The 20,176-nt window shown below is 40.3% G+C and overlaps 1 protein-coding gene across 1 annotated transcript in view; it reads right to left on the bottom strand.

Moving 5' to 3' along the window:
- Window positions 1-9,264: 9,264 nt before the first annotated feature.
- ACAD11 (acyl-CoA dehydrogenase family member 11) overlaps window positions 9,265-20,176 on the bottom strand; it is an 80,238-nt gene continuing 69,326 nt past the window's right edge. The window contains exons 18-20 of the mRNA XM_012766869.3: window positions 14,073-14,189; window positions 13,086-13,195; window positions 9,265-11,624 (exon numbers count right to left, since the gene is read on the bottom strand). Coding sequence (XP_012622323.2) covers window positions 11,510-11,624; window positions 13,086-13,195; window positions 14,073-14,189 — 342 coding nt within the window. The 3' untranslated portion in view covers window positions 9,265-11,509. The remainder of the gene's footprint in view (window positions 11,625-13,085; window positions 13,196-14,072; window positions 14,190-20,176) is intronic.

Genomic DNA, 20,176 nt, shown 5'->3' with positions numbered 1-20,176 from the left:
CCACACCTGGCCCCCAACTCATTTCTCATATGCACATATGTCCCAGCTCTGTCAAAGACTGAAATGTGAAAATTGAAACTATAAAATCCATTAAATAAAACTGAGTGAACCTTCTAATCTAGCCAGTTACCACACCAGTGACGCTGACCTTGACTTTAGCATCTCTCTCATCACACCACTTTTAATTAATCGTAGTCTGTGACTTCTACATCTTAAACATCTCTAATGGAAATCTATGTCCAATGCATCCACCGCTGTGTAGGCCTCTGCCATGTCTTCCTTGGGTCAATGCAACAAGATCCTGACTGGCCTTCCTGCCTCTAACATAGTCTGGATGCAATCCACTCTTCATGGAGCAGTATTTCTGCTGCACTTCAGTGACTCCCACTGTAACAGAGTCGTCACCCCTCCTCCCATAGATATGGAAGAAAATATTGAGAGTAGGGAATATATAACAGAGGGAATGGCCTGAAAAAAATGGCAAAAATATTTTCTATCTCTTTAAAACCTTCTCCCCTTCTTTTTAAGAACTAAAACCTGCATCCCTGTCTGGGGCCAGTGGTTGGGAGGGGCAGGGTGAGTTTTTTGTTATTGGTGCTACTGGAGATGGCCCGGCCCAGACCTGCCTGGTAAAGGGAGGTCTTGGGTGGAGATCAAGGCATTGTCTTCAGCAGAGATGGAGTGATCAGAGTCATCAACTGGAGTTGAACAGTAATTGCCTGAAGCTGAGAACTCATCCTTTAAAAGCTCTGTATTTCTGCTTATTATTAAGAGGATGGCATTTCAGACAAGAGTCTCCATCCTCCTCTTTCGCTGGAAAAGTAATAAAACTTCTCTTTCCTCCTCCCCCAACCACTTGTCCTCATTATTCTGATTTGGGCTCGTGGGCAAATGCCGAGCTTTCCGTAACATCACTGCTGTTAGGACCACATCCAATGCCTCACCTTGGATTGTGAGGCCCTTTGTGATCCAGCCCCTTCTTCCCCTGGCATTATCTCTTCTGCTATCTCTGCTGTCATTCCAACAATAGTAAACTTTTCCATTTCTGGAACTTGCCAACCCTTTTCTCCTCAGACTTTCACATATGCTTTTTCTACCTGGAACATTTTTCTTACTCACACTCCTTGTTCTTCAGGTCTGGGAGCCTTCCATGGCTCCCCATACTGTGGACTACCCTTATTAGAGCACTTGGTTTAACTGACCTCTCCAAGCAGGAAGTGAGTGCAGGGATCATATCTGTCTTCTTCATCTATAGATCCCCCAGAACTTAGTATTATACATGTTGTTGAAACTGCATGGGGGATTTGGTCTAGGTCTAGTTGCTTGTCACATGAAGATCCAATTATTGAGACAATGAGGAATGCCAAGGGATTTTTAATACAACAGACTGTTAGGTAGATAGTGAGGGATTCTGAGTCTCCTAGGGACAAAAGTGGGTGCTGTTGCTCCCATCTTGTTCCTGTCCAACCCTGATTCTCCATACCTGGGGGAGGAGGGAGTACCTTATGAATCTTCTAATCAGAACTTGGCACGCCTGCTGCAAAAAAATGCAGAGGACTCTGAAGCCCACAGGCCAAGCCGTATAATTACCATAAAGTCCGGAAAGAAAGTGACCTAGAACCCACATGTGTAGTTAAGGCTCAGGTCATGTGACTCCCAGCTGTCCAATCAAAGTGGTGCCATGGTAACCTCTGAACCACGAGGGAGGTTCCTATTGGGACATTATAAAACAAGATGCAGGCCGGGCGCGGTGGCTCACGCCTATAATCCTAGCTCTCTGGGAGGCCGAGGCGGGCGGATTGCTCGAGGTCAGGAGTTCGAAACCAGCCTGAGCAAGAGCAAGACCCCGTCTCTACTATAAATAGAAAGAAATTAATTGGCCAACTAACATATATAGAAAAAATTAGCCGGGCATGGTGGCGTATGCCTGTAGTCCCAGCTACTTGGGAGGCTGAGACAGAAGGATTGCTTGAGCCAGGAGTTTGAGGTTGCTGTGAGCTAGGCTGACGCCATGGCACTCACTCTAGCCTAGGCAACAAAGTGAGACTCTGTCTCAAAAAAAAAAAAAAAAAAAAAAAAAAACAAGATGCAGATGGTAGCCAAACTCTCTTTGCCCTTCCCTTTGCTTGCCCTGTTACAAGAGGCCCAGTCGTCACCTGTGACGTGTGTACCATGGTCTGTAAACCTATATCTTGCTCTTGCTCTTGCTCTATAATCCTATCTTTCTCTCCAATAAAACTCATTTTCGTGCTTGCCTAACTTTGGCGTGTCTGGTCATTCTTCAGCCATGAGTGCACCAAGAACCAAAGGTTTCAGACTGAAACCTAACAAGACCACAGACTATAGACCCTCTTGTCAGGAAAACAGCTGAAGCTGCTTCAAACACTTCTGACCTGCTAGTGAAGATCATGGCTTTTAAAGGAGGTGTCACATGAGTTGGAGGCAGGTTGTGGGGAATGGTGAGTCTCCTCAGGAAGTCTGCCCAGGGGCTGTTAGCATCGCAGCTCCTTTGTCTTGCAGAAAGGTCACCATTTCTGGGAAACAATTCAAAAGGTCAAATAGTTATAGAGAGGATCCTCCTTAAGAGGAGGATTAGGGGGACCGTTTACATTCCTAGAACATAATAGGCACTCACTAAATATTTGGTGAAGGAATTAAACTGTGTTTGTATACATCAGTCCTTCATGATTGAAAAAATAGTCCAAATTCACATGGTACAAAATGGACTGTAATAGGAAACAGTAACCTTTTCCAATTGACATTAACATAGCCATGGGCTATCTCTCAGTCAGTGTTGTGTGGTCTAATTTCCAAAATTACAAATTCCTGCTCCAGGCCAGATTTCTCTGACTTCTCACTGCAGCTTCTAGGCCCTTTGTGACTGGGATTAGAGTTTCCAAATAAAGAGAAATTCCACCTATTTTCCTGCTTCCTGTTTCTAGGTTCTTGGGTTGAAGTTGCTTCAGACTCATCTTGCACATTGTCTTCAAGCTTCTACTGTGGAAATGGATCTTAGAAGAGAAATTTTGAAAATGTTTCTTTTTTATTTCCTATGTGAGAGCCAATTCACTTCCTCAAGGTTGCTGTGGTTGATGAAAATCTGGCCCTACCTAGTGTGGATGGGTGGGGTTATTAGGTTAAGCAAGTTGTCAGTTGGATGAACCAACTCCTGAGGAACAGGACAGCGGGGCCTTATCACAGGTGCATCCACCACGGGCAATAAGGACTCATTGAATTGCCTAGAATTGCAGGTGTCCCTCACCTCATCTCTAAAATTAATCTGGTGTCCCTTTAATTCCAGCTGGTCTAGTGTTACTTCGACTACTTAAGAAATCCTTTTGGTTTGATACACACAAAGGAATCATAAGTCCACAAAAATACTACTCAACAGGAAGGAGGTATTTGAAGCCCCTTTCCTGCTCCACATCTGGGAAAATGTTAAACTTCTGTGAGTGGCTATTTCTTCCTCTCTTCTTTTTTCCTACATTGTTTTTGTCTCAAACTTTGCCAGAAAAAAGAATTGTTAAATATAGAATGAAGAAAATAATTACTTTAGCACATGAAGATAACAACACATTGTGGATTTGCCTGACAAATTATTTACTCCTTTAAGTTTAGATTACTTAGTCCAGCTGTTTTAGAGGGCTGGGAGAGAGACCTCTTGCAGGAAGATTTCAGCTGGATTTAGAAGTGAGAGTCCGACCCAACAGAGGAGGAAGTAGACTGCCAAGGTCAGCAGACTGTGTTGATCTGCCTGAGAACCAGGAGCCCTGACCTCACATGAGAGCAGGTTGTGAAAGTACATTTGCTCCTCAGCACTCTGAAAAGGGGGCTTGCTCTTCCTGGCTGGGATCACCTAGATCTGATAAGCGTGCTGCTGTCCCTCTAGCTTATATCATGGCTTAGCTCCTTAATAGTACAACGTTCATTTGGCACCTAACAGGCAGAGATGGGAGTTCTGATGCTCTAAACTGAATGAAATGCAGCAAGTCCGCCATTTGGGGACCATTTCCTTTGAAGCCCAAACTTTGTGATAATAAATTTTGTAGAAAGTGGATTGGGAAAGAATAATGACTATAGTTTGGAATTTTATAAAAAATGTTTTGTCCATTTTCCATAACAAGGTTGTTATTAATTCTCACTAAGCTGAGAGGACTATTTGGCTCATAAATCAACTTAAGACACTGAGTTCACACACTTCAAATTCCTACGTATTGGAGCCAACTATTTTTTGTAGTCAGAAATCCTAACTATCCTGAACAAATACCAATTTTCTCTAAAATAATCTTTAGGAATGTCTGTACCACGGGTTCCTTGGTAAACTAGAAATGCTTAGTAATTCCTTGTCACGCTGAGTTTTTTGTTTTTTCTTAAATATAGGAGATGGACTGGAATCAACATTTTCCTTCACCAAACAAAAAATATAAAATCACTATCCTCCCTTAATTACTGCAGTGGACAATTGCTTGGGGCTCTCAGCATCCATTCTCCATTTCTAATAATGCCCCTGTCCCTGACAGAGTGTGGTTTCAGTGAGAGGGTGACCTCTGAAACTGTGGGTGCCAAGGGGCAGAGCTGAGCCGCCAGCACAGTAGCCGCTGGCCACGTGTGGCTACTGAGCACTTGAAATGTGGCCAGTGGGACTGAGGAGCTGAATTTTTAATTTAATTTTAATTAACTGATTTAAATTTAAAAATTGACACAGTTTAATTTTTTAAAAACTTTTAAGTATGCTTAGAAAAAACTTGGGTATGTGAACTACTTTTTTAACTATAAATTTTAGGAAACCTACATATAGTTAACTTTTTCCAGACCAAGTATTTCCATTGAAAATTTAGCTTCCATATGTAAATTATACTGGATTTTGGGGGAAATGTGTAAAATATCTTACTGATAATTTTTATATTGATTACATGTTGAAATGATAATATTTGGATATATTAGGTTAAATAAAATATATTAAAATTAATTTCACATTTTTTTTTTACTTTTTCAATGTGACACTAGAAGATTTTAAGTTCCATGTGTGGCTTGCGTTATAGTCTGTTGGTAGCACTGGAAGAGCTCCCTTCTTCCTGGGCAGCCTGGGGGCGGGCTGTCAGCTGAGCTTGGCCAACCACACAATCTTCAGCAAGGCAAGGACTGAGAGAATTGGTGGACGAGGTCCGAGGGGGGTCAGCACCACAGGGGCGACTCTCCTATTGGCTGCTTTGGCCGCTCTGGTCCCAGCTGCACAGACCTGCTTCCCTATCTGTGTCTGGGTGAGACTCTCCAGACTTCCTTAGTCTTCCTATGCAGAAAATTTCCTTTTGCTCACATTAGCCAGTCTCGTCCTAATGTTTGCAGCAGAGCACCCTAACTGATGTGGTCAAGATCTGTCAGGAAGCGAGACTTTACCCTTGACCCTTGTTGCTCTAGAACCCCTGGTGCATCTGATCACTGAAGTCACAATCCCCAGGGCTGGGCCTGGGGCAGCTGTATTTATATCAAGCTCCTCAGGTGATTCCAGTGCTCAGCCAGGGTAAGAACCAGTGCTCTAGGCCAGTGAGTAAACAGGAGCCTGTGCTACCACACGTCTGACAAAGAGGTTCATCAAACGTCCTGCAGTCCCGGCCCTCCCGCAGCTGGCGTGCATCCATGCAATCGACAACTATTTACTGAGAACCCCCTGTGCATGCTCTAGGCCTTGGTCCAGCTACTAGGGATGTGGCAGTGAGCAAAATAGACAAGAACTCCTCTCTGATGAAGCATAATTTTTAGCAGGGGGACAGGAGGGGATAATAAACAAAAGAAAAAAATATGTAGTATGTCACATGGTGAAAAGTTCTAAGAAAACCAAAGCAGAGAAAAATGATAAAGCACATGTGTGCGGGCACACACGTGTGTGTTGGGAGAGTAGATATTCAGAGGGGATGGTCACGAAGCAATCCCCGGAAGGTTGCACTTGTAGGAAAGGAGCAAGCCTTGAGGACATGGAGTGGGGGAAGAGCTTTTTAGGCAAACAAAAACTCAAGTGCAAAGACCCTGAGGTAGGAAATATGTCTGGGATATTGGAGAAACAACACAAGGTCAATGTGGCTGGTGTGGAGTGAATAGGGAAATAGAACAGTAGAAATTGAAGCCAGAGAGGTGAACATGGTGGAGGGAGGGGCGTCTGCGATCCCCACGTTTACCCATATACGAAAGTGAACCAGAAGTCTCGTCATCAGGGTGGCGTTAGCCATCGGCCCAGTGGTGAAGGAGGGCTGGGGAAACGCATTCTCTCAGACCCCGTCTGTGCAGCTGGTCTCCACTTGACCAGTACTTACTTAGGGCGTCCTGAGAGTGAGGCACTGCTCCTGAATAAACAATCACCCTTTATTTGTTCACGTATTTTTTGGGCAAAGGCAAGGCAGATGAAAGCCCTTGTCTCACAGAGCTTATTGTAACCACACTCTCACACTAGAACGGGTTTTCTTCACAATAAACTCGTGATCGCCACAATTAGAAAGAGGTGTTGAAAACGAGAAAGAAAGAAAAATATCATGGCAGGATCATAAACCCTAAATGCTCTTTGTCTGCCCTGAGTTAAGGGAGGACACTTCCCAGAATCCTGCTTATTCGGAAAATTGGAAAATTCTAACAATCACCAGAAGTGGTTTTGTTTCTCTTAGACTTTCTCTTCCCGACTTCCCTCCACGCCTAGAGCTGATCACAGTCCTCCAGCTGATTAGATTGGATTACACGTCGGGAGAAAAAAATGAAGTGCACATTCCCCTGGATTGTTAAATACTAATTTAACATCTATCATATCAACTGACCTGCCCCAAGTGCTGTGCACTTCCCACTGCTGGGACACTGATGTCCTTTCTAAGGCCCAGGTCTTCTCCAGCTACCTGTAACCCATTCTGGGTCTGTGGCCCAACATCTGTGTTAACAGGGTGGGGCTCAGGCTTCGGCTCTGTCCTGTTTGCAGACCCACAAATGAATGCTTTGCCTCTCACCGAAGCTGTGCTGCCAGCCAGGCATCAGGAGAGCATCCATGCACATTCATTCATTCACTGATACTCTTTTTGAGTGCCTGCTGGATGTCAGACATGCTCCCAGGGACCAAGGAGACACAGTACACAAAAAAAGACAAGTGAATACAGGAGGGGAAAGTGGGGCTCACGTTCTAGTGAGCAGACAGACCATAAACAAATGTATATGTATCTATCAGGTGGTGAGTGCTGTGAGAAAGGCAGATAAACAGGTAGAGAATGACGAAGTATGTGGTGCGAGTTTAGAGCAATGGTCAGGAAAGGATAATTTAACAAGGCAACTTTTGAGCAGGCATCTGGAAAATCTCAGAGCAGAACGTTTCAGGCAGAGAAAACATCAGAGCTCAGGCTCAGAGGTCCGGATGTGCTCATGGGCTGGAACAGCAGCCAGGAGGTCATGGAGGAGTGAGCCGGGGGATGAGATCAGACAGGTGTCAGGGGACAAGCTCAGAGGGAAGTTTGTTAGCCAAAGCAAGGACCCTGGATTTATTCCATTAATAGTGAGATGGAAGCCACTGCAGCCTTTGAGGAGGTCACCCTGGATGCTGGGAGGACAAACCAGAAGTCCAGTTGGGAGATGACTGCAGTGATCCAGGTAAAACAAACGGTGGAGAAAGACATGTGGCAGACACACAGAGGCCAGCAGTGCTAACAGGGGGCCTGCTCATTGACCTTGTCCCCACCCCCTACTCTGCCTCTTGGGTAGGGAGGGATTATCTAGCACCAGTGACAGAGGCCAGGCGAGCTGACCTGGCTTGATGGAAATACGACATTTTTCATAGCAGACATTTTCCTAAATACATTTCATTCTATAAAATCATTTATTTAAGAAATTTATAAATTTAAATCCCTTAGAAAGCGCCTTACTTCTGAAGTTCCCAGAGACTGCTGTAGCTTAAGAACAAAAAGAATAGTGGCTTTGGCAACCCTTGTGCAACTTTTCCATTAAAACATCTAAATGCCATATTGGACTTTGCTGCTTTTCACCTACTTTAGTTTTCTTTGATGAAATACAAGCATGTCCATGACACATAAGTGGACCACAGTTGTATGGGAACAGCTGAGGTGACGTGCGGACCTACCTTGGGGATGTCTTTATAAATAACCACAAGTTGATGAGGAAATCAACTCCTCCATAATCAGCTGAACCTTCTGTTGTGTGTTTTCAAAGTTAAAAATGTCAACTACCAGAGATCCTTACCTGGCTACTCCCCTGGACAGGCACAGCTACCCCCTTGTGCATCCTAACAGCGTTGCTAGAGGAAGACTATGACCTTTTTGCATGGAGCCTTGAGGGCAAGAGCCCTAACTGGTGAGCTCGCTCCTCCCTCCCCTCTCCCTGCCATGTGGTTATTATAAAAGGCAACTTCTCATTTTAAAATCATGTGGTTTCAAGCATATGGCAAACCTGGCAGACTGTACCAGGCTTAGTGACTCCTGGTGACAGCCTGAGGAGACACAGCCCTAGAAACGGCCCTCAAGCTCAGGAACTTACAGTCAGTCCATTCACTCCCCATGACTGGGGCAGCGATCTTGGACTTGATCTTCTCATTTTTACATTTTATCCTTCAGAGACTTTTTTTCTTTCAAAACAATCCTTACTGTTCTTCTTAACATAGTTTTCTCTGAATAAATTCAGGGTAAGGAGAAAGGTAAGTATGGATCACATGGAGTGACTTGCTATACCTGGATGGCCAGGTATGTGACAATAGGTTAATCAAAAAAATCAGCAACCAATTCAGCCAGCTGTCCTCAGACAGAGAAACCAATTGCCACAAAATTATAAGTACCAGACATAGCCTTTCACTCTGATTGTTCAAAAACAATCCTGATTTCTTCCAAATCACAAATTCTAAAATTAATAGTTTGGGTTATAAGTTTTATCCATTTTAAACAAGGGTACTTTACAAAATACTTTATTGTGCTTCACACATTTCAGGATGTTTCTACATGGCTTCAGTGATTCTCAGGACAAATCCTGAGTAGGTATGGGTCCTCTAGGAATAAAAAGTTAGTCTCAATGTGGAGAAAGAAGAATGAGGTACAGAGAGGTAATGGTAAATGTTTACAAGGCCCGCACAACTCACCAAGGGTCAGAGCCCAGGCCTTTGTCAAATTCCTGCTCCCCACCTTCACCCCCACCCCAGGAAAAAATTTAAGTCATGATTGAAAGAGTCTCTGGACAACAAAAAATCATGCGATGTATATACTTTCTAATAAAGTTAAACATTTTTAGGAATAAAAATACTTTATTTTAAAATTAAAAACATTACAAGGTAGTACTCCTGTGGTATCCATATAAAAAGGTAACAAGGAACAGATAAAATCAATCTTAATATGTTATTTAATTCAATATATCTAAAATATAATTTTAATGTGTAATCAATATAAAAAGTATTAATGAGATATGTTGCATTTTTTTCATGTTAAGTCTTCAAAATTACCAAATTTTGGTACAAAATACCAATGTATTTTGTTTTATTTTTATTTATGTTTTAAAAATCAACAATCAACATTTATTTTTATTTTTTTCATAGTAAAAGATTTTAATGCATCTCTGTGATTGTGAGACTAGACAGACATATGCAAAAAATTATTAAGGATATTGAAGATTTGAATAATACAATTAACAAGCTTCATTTAATGGTCATATATAGAATTCTGTACTGAAAAACTACAAAATGCATATTGTTAGACATATATCAAACATTTACAAAAATTAACCCTATATTATACCATAAATAGAACCTCAACACATTTCAAAGAATTGCCAATACTCATGTATTTTATACTTTATTTTTTTGTTGAATGCTAAATTGTCAAAGTACTTGCTCTGTATTTAGATTTCATAAAAGTTATAGCTGAAAAAGTAGATTCACATACCCAACGTATTCCAAGCATACTTAAAAGTTTTCCAATAACTCAGTTGACAATTGATATTTAAATTAAAATTTTTAAAAACTAAAAGTTCAGGCCTGGCGAGGTGGCTCACGCCTGTAATCCTAGCTCTCTGGGAGGCCGAGGCGGGCGGATTGCTCGAGGTCAGGAGTTCGAAACCAACCTGAGCAAGAGCGAGACCCGTCTCTACTATAAATAGAAAGAAATTAATTGGCCAAATAGTATATATAGAAAAAATTAGCTGGGCATGGTGGCCCATGCCTGTAGTCCCAGCCACTTGGGAGGCTGAGGCAGAAGGATTGCTTGAGCCCAGGAGTTTGAGGTTGCTGTGAGCTAGGCTGACGCCACGGCACTCATTCTAGCCTAGGCAACAAAGCGAGACTCTGTCTCAAAAAAAAACAAAAAACAAAAAAAAACTAAAAGTTCAGTTCTTCAGTTGTACTAGCCACATTCCAAGTGCTCAAGAGTCACCTGTAGTCAATGGCTATACTATATGGGACACAGCTGATGTAAACAGCCACAAGCATGTTTGCATTGGATGTTGTACTACCATAATGGCATTCAGAGCAGACTGTCTTTAATCCCTTCTCAAAATGAAAGAACTTTCTTGTAGCTCAAACTGTCCACTGTTCTCATAAACATTTTATAGCCGGGCGTGGTGGCTCACACCTGTAATCCTAGCACTCTGGGAGGCCGAGGCGGGCAGATTGCTCAAGGTTAGGAGTTCAAAATCAGCCTGAGTGAGACCCCCTCTCTACCCAAAATAGCAAGAAATTGACCAACTAAAAATATATATACAAAAAATTAGCCGGGCATGGTGGTGCATGCCTGTAGTCCCAGCTACTTGGGAGGCTGAGGCAGTAGGATTGCTTGAGCCCAGGAGTTTGAGGTTGCTGTGAGCTAGGCTGATGCCACGGCACTCACTCTAGCCTGGGCAACAAAGTGAGACTGTTTCAAAAAAAAAAATTATAAACAGTTGAAATGGTTCTTAATAACATTTTCTCATAGGATGTCATGTTTTCCAGTAAACTTTAAACTGCATTCAGATTTTATGCATAAGTGCTTCCTATTGAATTATGAAGAGGCATACAAACATATGCATTCTAAAACAATCCCATCAGTCATGCTTCTCTCCATTGCAAACATTAGTACAAAGTATTAAACTAACCCTTAAAAAGTATTAAAAAGAGGTCCCATTCCATTGTTTTCAAAGTAAATGATGAAATATTCCCAGAATTATTTACTTACATGGAAAATTCCTGAAAATCAAAAAGTGAAAATATTTTTATGCCTATGATTTAGCTCTTCAGTTTACTTCATGATCTCTTTACATGTTATATTTAAAAAGTAAATGCTAAACCACTTGGGCACTAGACTGAATGACAACAGTGATAGAATTTCTTGTTTAATTTAAACCTGTGCAATCCTTGAAATTATAAAACCCACGGATCAAAATAGATGCTAAAATCTTTATCACAAGAAATTAACCCTGTGCTCAAACTCCTGCAAAAATATAAGAGTCAAATGTTGGAGTCCAGTAAGTTTGTATGAATGAGAGTTTTGGCCTGAGGGATATGGCGGTGTCACTCTCCTCACATCTTGGCTGTCAGGCCTCTGGCCTGGTCTCGCAGTTCCATCTTTGCAATGGCTGAGAGGTGGACTTCATCAGGCCCATCTGCTAAGCGCAAAGTTCTAGTGAGGGCATACCTGAAAAAACAAAAAAAGAGCAGGGATCACGGGAGCTATCAAAGAGGAACATGATAACATCAGTCACTCTGATTCTAAGCCAAGACTATATTAATTCGTGAAATCCCATCAAAGTAGGAGAAAGTACAAGGAAAATAAGCCAAGAGGCTTCTGAAATGCTATTTTATTTATATTTTTTGAGACAGAGTCTCACTCTGTTGCCTGGGCTCGAGTGCCGTGGTGCCAGCCTAGCTCACAGCAACCTCAAACTCCTGGGCTCAAGTGATCCTCCTGCCTCAGCTCTCAAGTAGCTGGGACTACAGTCATGTGCCACCACACCCAGCTATGTTTTTCTATTTTTAGTAGATATGGGGTCTCACTCTTGCTCAGGCTGGTCTCAAACTCCTAACCTCAAGCAATCCTCCTGCCTTGGCCTCCCAGAGTGCTAGGATTATCGGCGTAAGCCACTGCACCCGGCTGAAATGCTATTTTAAAATTCCAACTTGGGAAACTTAAATGGCAGAGTACAGTGGGGTTAATCTCATTCTTGGTTTGCTACAGGTTACCAGAAGTTGCTAGAATTTAGAGATCTCTTAGGTAAGCTACAGGCAGTGAATGGTTTGATACTATATATTTAGTTCTTTCTTAAGCTTAAAAATTGATGAGGCATGAGGCTCCATCTCCAGTATGATACACGAGGTGACACTGTAACTATGTGTGGAGATGGAAGGCTGGGGAGTAGAGAATGTTCCTTCTTGTCCCCCAGTAATCAGAATCTGGATATAATATAGTCACTGGTATGTGCTGCTGTGAATTCAGCTGCAGCCTCCTTGTGTGGGTGGTAAACTGTCCTAAGTGCATACAGCCTGGCTGTGGGCCCCTTTGGCTTCTCTGCACCACTCCCTCCTTTCTGTTTCAGAGCAGAACCCCATGCTGCATCTATACTCTGGAACCCTCAGTGTAAAAGCTAACATAATAGAGTGAAGTGATGATTATAATCATAACAGCAACTATTCTTGGTGCTGAACTCTATATTAAAGTACTTAAAACACTTCATTAGCCTTCAGTTACACTTTAAAGTAAGGTAGTATCTTTTATCTATAGATTTTTTTAAAACTCTAAGCCTATCAAATGTAGATTTTTTTATTTGTTTGTTTGTTTTTCTGAGACAGGGTCTCCTTCTGTCACCCAGGCTAGAGTACAGTGGCATCGCCATAGCTCACTGCAACCTCAAACTCCTGGGGCTCAAGTGATCTTCCTGTCTCAGCTCCTCGAGTAGCTGGGACTAGAGGTGCTTCCATCACACCTGGCTAATTTTTTCATTTTTTGTAGAGACGGGGTCTTGCTCTTGCTCAGATTGGTCTTGAACTCCTGGCCTCAAGTGATCCTCCCACCTCAGCCTCCCAAAATGCTAAGATTACAGGCATTAGCCACCGTGCCCAGCTTTCAAATGTAGATGGTTCTTAAATGACATCTACTCACATGTTAGCCAGAGGATAATCTTGGGAAACGCCAGCACCTCCACACACCTGGATGGCCCGGTCTATAATTTTGCAGACGGCCCGTGGGGCAGCCACTTTGATCATTGCAATCTACATAAGCAAGATATGAAAAGAATACCTCTTTCTTAGACTACACACAATGTGGCAGAATTTGATATAATCTGTATTTTCTTTGTGAAACCAGACAAAAATTTTCCCACACCCAAGTCACCACTAAAACAGGATCTTTGATGAAAGACAACAAAGAGATCCTGCTGTAATGCAGTTAATGACCATATTTCAATCAATACAGATCCTCTGGAAAGAGACATTGCTTCCAAACATGTTATTTATTTATAATTGGCCTCATTTCCAAGAGAATGTCAGGCAGCTGATAAATCACACTCAACACTATAGGATCATAAAAAAAGTTCAAGCGTCTTTGCTCCACAATCAGTTTTCTTTTAGCAATTTTATGGGCTTTTAGAATTAAACAGTTATGTCCTTATTCCATATAAGCCAGAAACCTAAGAGGGCAGGGGACCAGCAGTGCCTTTTATGAAATATTCGCTATGTGGCAGCATCATGCTGAGCATTCTACATACATCATCTTGGTTACTCTTCGCAAGAACCCTAGGCCATAAGGCAGAAAAGTTAGGTACTTTGCCCACGGGCATGAGGCTAGCAGTAAGTGGTATAGTGGGCACAACTATTTCCAGGCCTGTGTAAAGCCTAAGATTTCCCTGCTCCTTGTTGCCATATCTCACGAATGCTGAAGATATTCTGCATCCTGAAAATCATTCCCGATAGCAGCCTAGTGAAAGGAAAACCAGCAAGTGACAGACATTTATAATCTGTAAGCCAAAATCACATGGGGCTTAAATATTCTGAGTGCCACCAAGGTACCGTGAAAAGTGAAATGCCCAATGGGTGGGGGAACTGGAGGGGGCTCAGCAATTGGTGGTCCAGGGGAGGAAGGGGGTCTCACCTCCTTCTTAGCGCTAGCACTGCCCAGAGTGTCTATGCTGTGGGCGGCTTTCAGGGTCAACAAGCGGATCTCCTCAATGGCAATGCGGCTTTCAGCAATCCAGTGAGCCACAGCCTCCTGTAGGGGAGCAGAAGGAAGGAGGAGCTAAGGCACATCTGATATCCACATGTAACACGGCCTGTTCAGTGAACATAGTCCCTAGGCTAAGGATTGTTCACAAGCCTTACTCTACATATTTTAAAAAATGGAAGAGTTAATTCATTTGATATCTACCGGCCTAGCCACATACCTGTGGAATGTTACAGTTAAAATTAGAAGATTTTAGGAAGGAATTTTATTAGCTCAGGAAAATCATTTATTTTGGATATCTTAATGTCCAAGGTCAAGACAGCTGGTATGAGCAGCTATCTTGTTGCCAAAGACTCCTCACTGGCCCTTCTGAATGCCAATCGTATGCTCTCATCGAAACTCGGCTAAATGTATGGTAGGGCAGCTACTCACAGACAAACTAGGTAAGACTCAGCACAATTTCAGTGTGGGGATGATCCAACAGTCCTTTGTTATGCTGTTACTGTTATTTACTAAAAATGACCATTTTATTTGGTTCTATGAATTTTAACACATGTGTACATTGTTATAACCACAATCAGGGCACAGAACTGTTCCATATCCCCACAAAACTCTCTGGTGCTGCCTCTTTTTAGTTACACCCTTCTCACATTATTAACTTTTGGCAACCATTGATGGGTTTGGCCATCACCAAAGTTTTGCCTTACCAGAATATCATATAAGTTGAATCATATAGCGTGTATTATTTTGGTTTTGTTTGTTTGTTTGTTTTGTTTTGTTTTTAGAGATGGAGTCTTGCTTGTCGCCCAGGCTAGACTCAAACTCCTGGGCTCAAGTGATCCTCCCACCTCATGTCTCCCAAGTAGCTGGGACTATAAGTGTGTACCACCACACCCAGCAATATGGCATATATTCTTTTAAGACTGGCATCTTTCAGTCAGTGTAATGCCTTTGAATTGCATCCATATTGTTCCATGTTCAAACTATTCATTCTTTTTTATTGCTGAGTAGTATTCCACTGGAGGGATATATCACAGATTGTTTATCCATTTACTTATTGAAGGACATTTGTGTTGTGTTTTTGATTATTAATAGAGCTTCTGTATACATTTGTATATAGGCTGTGGTATGGACACACATTTTCATTTTTTAAAGCAGACACCAGGAGTGGAATTGTTGGGTCAGTGGTAAATGTTTATGTGAAGCTGTCAAACAGTTTTCCTGAGTAGCTGGTGCTTTGCATTCCTACCAGTAATGTATGAGAGTTCCAGTTGCTCCCTAAACTTTTGGCACTTGGTATCATCAGTACTACTTTATTTAGTCATTTTAACAGTGTACAGAGATATCTTATCAGGGTTTTAAATTGCATCTCCCTAATGGCTAATGATGTTGATCCCCTTTGAGGTGCTTATTTGCCATCTCTATCTCCTCTTTGGTGACATGTCTATTCATGTCTTTTGCCCATTTTTTAACTGGATTGTCTATTTTCTTACTGCAATTGACTCTTGAACAATGTGGGCATTAGGAGTACCAATGTCCCACATAGTCAAAAGTCTGAGTATAACTTTTGAGTCCCCCAAATCTTCACTGCTGACAAGAAATCTTACCAATAACATTAAAAGTTGATTAACACATATTTTGTTTGTTATACATACTGTATTCTTATAATAAAGTAAGCGAGGGAAAAGAAAATGCTATTAAAAAATCATAAAGAAGAGAAATTATATTCACTACTCGTTAATTGGAAGTGGATCATCAGGAAGGTCATTGTACTCATTGTCTTCTCATTATTCTGGGCCTTAAAACAAACCTCAACAAATTTAAAAGTATTAAAATAACACAGAATTTGTTCAGTGATGACAATGAGATTAAACTAGAAATAAAAAAAAATATAGGAAAATTTCCAAACCACTTGGAAATTAAGTGACACACTTCTAAATAATCCATGGATCAAAGAGGAGTCTCAAGGGAAATTAAGAAATACATGGACCTGAATGAACATGAAAATACAACATTTCTAAATTTCTGGGACAAAGATTAACAAGTGCTGAGAGGGAAATTGGCACTAAATGCTTACATTAGATAAGAGGAAAAGTCTCAAATCAATAATCTGTGCTCCCCACCCACCTCAAGAACCTAGAAAAAGAAGAGTAAAATAAACCCAAATAAAGCACAAGGAAATAATAAAGAGCAGAAGGAAATGAAATTGAAAACAAAAAAACAGTGAAAATTAATGAAACAAAGATCTTGTTAATGTTAAGACCTAACATATCAATTATTATATAATTTTATACATTAATGTATTCTTTTAAAAATCAGTATAATTGACAGACCTCTGGCAAGACTGACAAAGAAAAAGGAGACATGAATTACTAATATCAGGAATGAAAAACATGTTGATATGACTGCACACCCTGCAGACATCAATAGACTAATACTGTGAACAACTCCAAACACATGAAGTTGACAGACTTAGACAAAATGGACAAAAACTACCACAAACTACCACAACTCGTCCAATATAAAATAGCTAAATTGAAGAGCCCCAGAACTATTAAGGAAATTGAATTTAAAATTTAACACTCCCTTCCCCTAAATCTCACTACAGAACTCTACCAAATGTTTAAAGAAGAATTAAAGCCAAAACTAGATAATCTCTTTCAGAAAGTAAAAGAAGTGGAACACTTTCAAGATTATTTTGTAAAGCTAGTGTTACCCTGATACCAAACCAAATAAAGACAGTACAAAAGCAAGCCAAAACAAAGCTAGAGATCAATATCCCTCATGAATACAGATCCAAAAATCCTTATTCAGCAATATATAAAAAGAATTATATACCATGACAAAGTGGGATTATTCCAATGATGCAAAATTTGTTCCATATTTAGAAACGATCAGATAAAGCAGAATCAATATACTCCACAATAATAATAAGGTAAAGAAAAAAAATTACATGGTCTTAAAAATTAATGCAGAAAAAGCATCTGTCAAAATTCATTACTCATTCAGGATAAAAACTCAGAACACTAGTTGTCAAGTGAAAGTCAACTTGATAAAGAACATTTATAATAAACCTATAACTAACATAATTAATGTTCCCCTAACATTGGGAACAAGGTAAGGATGTCAGCTCTCATCACTCTTATTCAACATAGTGCTGGAAGTTCTAGCTAATGCCATGTGGCAAGAAAAGGAAATCAAAGGCATACATATTAGAAAGGAGGAAATAATACAGTCCCTTATTTGCAGATGACATTATCTACAAAAAACTTCTGGAACTAATATGTTCAACAAGGTCACAGGACATAAGATAAACACAAAAACTAGCCGGGCGCGGTGGCTCACGCCTGTAATCCTAGCACTCTGGGAGGCTGAGGCGGGCGGATTGCTCAAGGTTAGGAGTTCAAAACCTGCCTGAGCGAGACCCCGTCTCTACCATAAAAATAGAAAGAAATTAATTGGCCAACTAATATATATAATATAAAAAAAATCAGCCGGGCATGGTGGCTCGTGCCTGTAGTCCCAGCTACTCGGGAGGCTGAGGCAGGAGGAGTGCTTGAGCCCAGGAGTTTGAGGTTGCTGTGAGCTAGGCTGACGCCACGGCACTCACCCTAGCCTAGGCAAGAAAGCGAGACTCTGTCTCAAAAAAAAAAAAAAAAAACAAAAAACCACAAAAACTAACACAGGATGTAAGATAAACACAAAATAAACTATATTTCTATATGCTCATAATGGATACATGGACAATGAAATTAAAAACATAATACCATTTATAATTGCTCAAAAAACTGAAATACTTACATAAAAGACTTGTATCCTGAAAGCTATACATAGATGATGAAAGAAACCAAGAAAAACTAAATGGAGAGACATACCATGTTCATGGAATAGAAAACTCTAATTGATATCAATAGATATTGATTCCTCCCAAACTGACATATAGGTTTAACACGATTCCTATCAAAATCCCAGGAAGATATTTTTGCATATATAACCAAAATTAAAATTATATGAGAAGGCAAAGGAACTAGAATAGCTGAAAAACTTTTGAGAGAAAAGACTAAAGTAGAGGAATCAGTCAAGCTTATTTTAAGACTAATTATATAACTACAGTAATCAAGATGTGGAATTGGCAGAGAGATAGACACATAGATAATTAGTACAGATAACCCAGAAAAATATCTATGCAAATATGCCTGACTGATTTTTGAGAAGGGCACAAAAGCAATTTAATGGAGGAAAGATAGCCTTTTCAACAAATGTTGCTGGAGCAATTGGACATACATAGGCAAACAACAACAACAACAATAAAAAACACCAAAAAACCCCCCACCTTTATCTAAGTCTCATACCTATATTATTTTGAAATGTATTGCAGACTCAAATGTAAAATTTTTAGATATAAATTATAGAAGAAAGTCTGGAGATAGGACTGGGCAAAGTGTTCTTAGACTTGATTCTAATAGCATGATCTATACAAGCAAAAATTGACAAATTAGAGTTCATTAAAATTAAATACTTTTGTCTTGTGAAAGACGCTGTTAAGAGGATGAAAAGACAAGCTACAGAACAGGAGAAAATATTTGCAAACCACATAGCTGACAAAGAGTAATATCTAGAATATATAAAGAACTCACAAAATTCAACAGTAAACAGAACACAGACAAAAGACATGAACTGAAGAGAAAATGAGCTAAAAAAAGATGTTCAGCATGATTTGCCATTAGGGTAATATAAATTAAACCAACAATATGATGTCACCACAAACCTATCGGAATGGCTAAAATAAAAAAACAGTGACACCATCAAGTTCTGGAAGGGATGTGGAAAGACTAGATCACTCATTCACAGTTGATGAGAATGAGAGTTTGGTGGTTTCTTAAAAAACTAAATATGCAACTACCGTATGACCTAGTAATTATACTCTTGGGCATTTCTCTCAGAGAAATGAAAACTTAGGTTCACACAAAAACCTATACAAAGTATTTGTTTATTGCAGCTTTATTTGTAATAGCCCACAACTGGAAACAACCCAGATGTCCCTCAACAGATAAACAGTTAAACAAACTGTAGTACATCCGTACTGGAATACTGCATGACAATGAAAAGAAACCAACTAAGGATACGTACAATCTGATGAATCTCTAAAGAATTAAGCTGAGGGAAAAAGCCAATCTTAAAAGTTTACATACAGTAAGATTCCATTCTTGGAATGACAAAATTATAAAATGAAGAACACATTAGTGGTTGCCAGAAGTTAATGAGGAAATGGGGTGGGAGCAAAGTGGGTGTGGCTATAAAAGGCAACATGAAGGATCCCAGTAGTGATGGAAATGTTCTGTATTCAACTGTATCAGTGATAGTCAATATCAGAACATCCTGGTTCTACTACTGTGCTACTGTTTTGCAAGATGTTACCATTGGGGAAAACTGCGTAAAGGGTACAAGAGATCTGTTATTTCTTATATTTAAATGTGACACTACAATTACCTCAAAACAGAAAGTTTAATGAAAACAAATTGGCACTTGCTTCTCTTTTAGCTTACAGAATATTCTGTGAGTTTCCTCTGTTTTTCAGAACTTGGAAGAAAAGAGAGGAGGTAAACAGAAGAATACGGAAACAAAACCCACCATAAATCCCACAAGTAACCAAACATTCAGAATTCAGCATTGTAACCCAGGGGACATATTAAATGCTTCTGGTTAACTGTAATGGGTATTTTGATTCTCAATTCTAAACATAGAATTGGTGTTTACATGGACAATAATTTTTGTTAAGATGAGTCAGACCAGTAGACAATTACAGTGCTTTTATTCAAGCCACATTAACTTTCCACAGCCATTTTTATACTTGGTCATCTTTGTTCTTCAACAAGGAATATTTGATTAGAGTTTCTCTAGAGTAGTGACAGCCATGATAGCCACTAATCACATGTGGCTGCTGGGCATTTGAAATATGCCTATGCTTAACTGAGATGTACTGCAAGTGTAAAATATACTGATTTTGAATAGTAAAAGAATGTAAAATATATTCA

The sequence above is a fragment of the Microcebus murinus genome, chromosome 1, assembly GCF_040939455.1.
Source record: "Microcebus murinus isolate Inina chromosome 1, M.murinus_Inina_mat1.0, whole genome shotgun sequence".
Classification (NCBI taxonomy): domain Eukaryota; kingdom Metazoa; phylum Chordata; class Mammalia; order Primates; family Cheirogaleidae; genus Microcebus; species Microcebus murinus.
Note: the sequence above shows the minus strand (reverse complement) of the source record. Positions and strands in the feature narration are given on the sequence as shown.